The sequence below is a fragment of the Pterocles gutturalis genome, unplaced genomic scaffold, assembly GCF_000699245.1.
Source record: "Pterocles gutturalis isolate BGI_N339 unplaced genomic scaffold, ASM69924v1 scaffold23914, whole genome shotgun sequence".
Classification (NCBI taxonomy): Eukaryota; Metazoa; Chordata; class Aves; order Pterocliformes; family Pteroclidae; genus Pterocles; species Pterocles gutturalis.
Window position 1 is genome coordinate 101,248 of NW_010136536.1, and position 2,911 is coordinate 104,158.

General features: G+C 40.0%; 1 protein-coding gene across 1 annotated transcript in view; it reads right to left on the bottom strand.

Annotated features, from left to right (window-relative positions):
* Window positions 1-2,911, bottom strand: part of OTOGL (otogelin-like) — a 97,277-nt gene that overhangs the window by 94,286 nt on the left and 80 nt on the right. Inside the window, exons 2-3 of the mRNA XM_010082351.1 lie at window positions 1,874-1,913; window positions 733-781 (exon numbers count right to left, since the gene is read on the bottom strand). Coding sequence (XP_010080653.1) covers window positions 733-781; window positions 1,874-1,913 — 89 coding nt within the window. The remainder of the gene's footprint in view (window positions 1-732; window positions 782-1,873; window positions 1,914-2,911) is intronic.

Sequence of the window (2,911 nt, forward strand, 5' to 3'; positions counted from 1 at the left end):
ATACCCTCCGTCCCCAGGCCCTGCTTCCCTCAGAGGCTCAATTCACCTTCGTGCAGGGTTTCATACCAGCTACCTTCTGTCTTGGTCAGGATGCATATAGATCTCAACAGGACTCAGAGAAAATCTTCGATGGTTCAGCTGCAGGCTCCCTGCAAGACTGTGAGGAGGGACCACCTTGGGCTTCCTGCCTGCACCCATCAAACGGGGCTATAACCCTTGCTTGAGCTCCATTGACTGAGACACGTACCAGCAAGGGAACAAGAACTCTTTACTGCTAAATTTCAGTGCAACATGGCCAGGACGCTGTGCTGAGTCAGTGGTGGGCCAGTGGGAACCAGGGCCAGGCCGGAGCTGCCACCGCACCACATGCAGGAGGGAGCCTTGCTGGTGGTGCTGCCATTGCGCCTCTCACCAAACAGCAACAGCTTTCTGGGCCTCTCTGTTTGCCTTCACAAAAGACGGAGGTGTCACGGTTTTATTTCCTGTGGTGTGCGTCACTCGCCTCATCAGAGTGGGTCAGCCACCAGGAGCTTTGCTGAGAGTGAATGAAGGCATGAGGCCACAGGCTCAGGCAGAGGGCGAGCAGGTAGGGAATAGCTGCTCCTCCTCACCGTCCTCCTGTTACCGTGATCCTTCTCCCCACAAAGGCTCCTTTGTAAGGACAGCAAAGGCCCAGAAGAAGAAAAGGGGAGAGGGTTTCCCCTCCCTCCCGCTTTTGGAGGGATAACCTACCTCGGCTGTTACGAGATCTCTTTTCTGTCGAGTTGCATTAAACTCATTTCTGGAAGAAAACAAAAAGGATCTTGTATAATCAAAGGTCTCTGGAGAAACCTGAATAAGCAGCTCCCCAGAGAGAAGAGTTTCTCTCTGATTACCATCACTTTATCAAAGAGGTCTTTCTTGGGTTAACATTTAAAAAGGTGATTTTTTTTCTTTTTTTCTTTTTTTGTTTCATGGTCTCATTTTACAGAATTGGGCAGCACTCCGATCTCTGCTTGGGCACAGAGGTACCTGGAACTTGTGGGGGAGACGTAAATAAGCAAAATAGGCTTACATGACAGGATATAAAATTGCAGAGTGGCTTCGTATTTACTTGACTCCATGTGTGAGTGGCTGCAAGTTCCCCCAAGTGTTATTTGAATATACTGTGGTGGTAGTTTTAATAGCCAGAGATGACTCTCCAGCTGTAGCTGACTTAAATTTGTGATTAAGTGTAGAAACAAGAGCATCAAACTATAAAACATACTTAGTTTTATCAACAGTCCAAGATGGCATATGATTTGACGTCCGTGTGTGTTCACTAGATGTACATAGTCATCAGACATCTGAAGCTATGTCTGACTGTATCCTTCCATTGAAATTGATGGCATAGTTCCCATTTAATTCAATGGGATCAGGAACATTCCCTAATTTGGGTTTTGTTTGGATTTCAGCTTCTACACGAAAACTTGCACTGAAAATGTTTATTTTAAGGCTGTATAGCACTTACTTTTCTGTGCCTCAAAAAGCAGTTAGGATTTTATCATGCAATTAAAACTGCAGAAGAATACCCATTTAATGTATTTTTCCAGTCGTGAAATGATGATCTCATCCTGGTTCCATTCCATTATTCCTCTAAGCTTTCTCGAGACCATAGATGTATCATTTTTCATAAGGACTTCCATTTTTCAAACAGAAGACCCATGCTGTTTATGTAAGTTCTTTGAGAAGTGTTGTAAACACACTGAAAGTGTGTTTTACATCTAATGTACATGTACATGACATTTTACATGTCAAATTCAAGGCTATATTTTACTTTCTAACTCGCACTGCGTCACACTTACACATTCTTGTTCTGCTTGTAGGACTTGACAAATAAGGAATAAAAACTTACCTTGAAGTTCTTCTCAAAAGAGAAAGCTTGCAATAAGATCCTGTAGATTAAAAAGTCATCAAGTTAAACATTTTTTTCTACAGCCTCACTCTGCACTTGGCAAACAAAAGTTTGCCAAGTTTAAAACAGCAGTATTGAATTTTGTTCTTTAATGATCCTAAGTTTTCCAGAGCATCCTTACATGAACTTTCTCTGTTCTCAAGGGATCTAGCACTGCATGCTTTCCCTCCTGAGAGTTTGATTCTCTCAAGTACTCAACACCTGCAAATTTCCAAGGTCTCAACTCTGGTACATGCTACCATCAAAAAGAGCAAACAATTCATAGTTCTTCAGAGGCTCAGACCGAAACTGATAAAACACAAGAGGTGCTCAGAGCTTTCCAGAATCAAACCTCTAGGGTGGTTACCTATAATAATTTTCCGAATGTTACTTGTAAAACTCAATTGTAACCCATTTAAAATGCTCTAGATACCATGCTTTAAAAAGAAAACCCACACCAAAACAAACAGCAAACAAACCCAACTCTCCTATCTCATGTTGCCTTAGAAATCTTTGTAATTATTGCAATAAAACTATCTACAAGGTCCATTTGCAATACATAGAAAATAGGATCATTTCCATAACCAGAAGAGCGATTATTTACCCTAGCATTTTAAAAATGCTTAAACAAACTGCAGGTGCACTCTGATCAAACAAAATCATACCCCACTGAAAATCATTATCATATAAAATCATAGAATGGTTTGGGTTCTCTGCTTATTCATCTGGCAAGAAAGCCAAGAAACTTAAATTTCATTCCCAAATACTTATTTTGTAATAAATTCAGACATAAAATTGTATCCTTTTTTTTTAAAAAAAGCTATATTTTAGTTTCTACGCTTGTCAGAGAGAATAGTGATATATAGTTTTTTAACCTGTGTTAATTTTTTTTGTTTATGAAATCCAGCAAGTGTAAAAAAAATTGCTTTATAATGATAGAAAAAGAAGTATCCATATTATTAAAATATTTAGAAAAAATCTTTTTAAAAGGTAGCATTC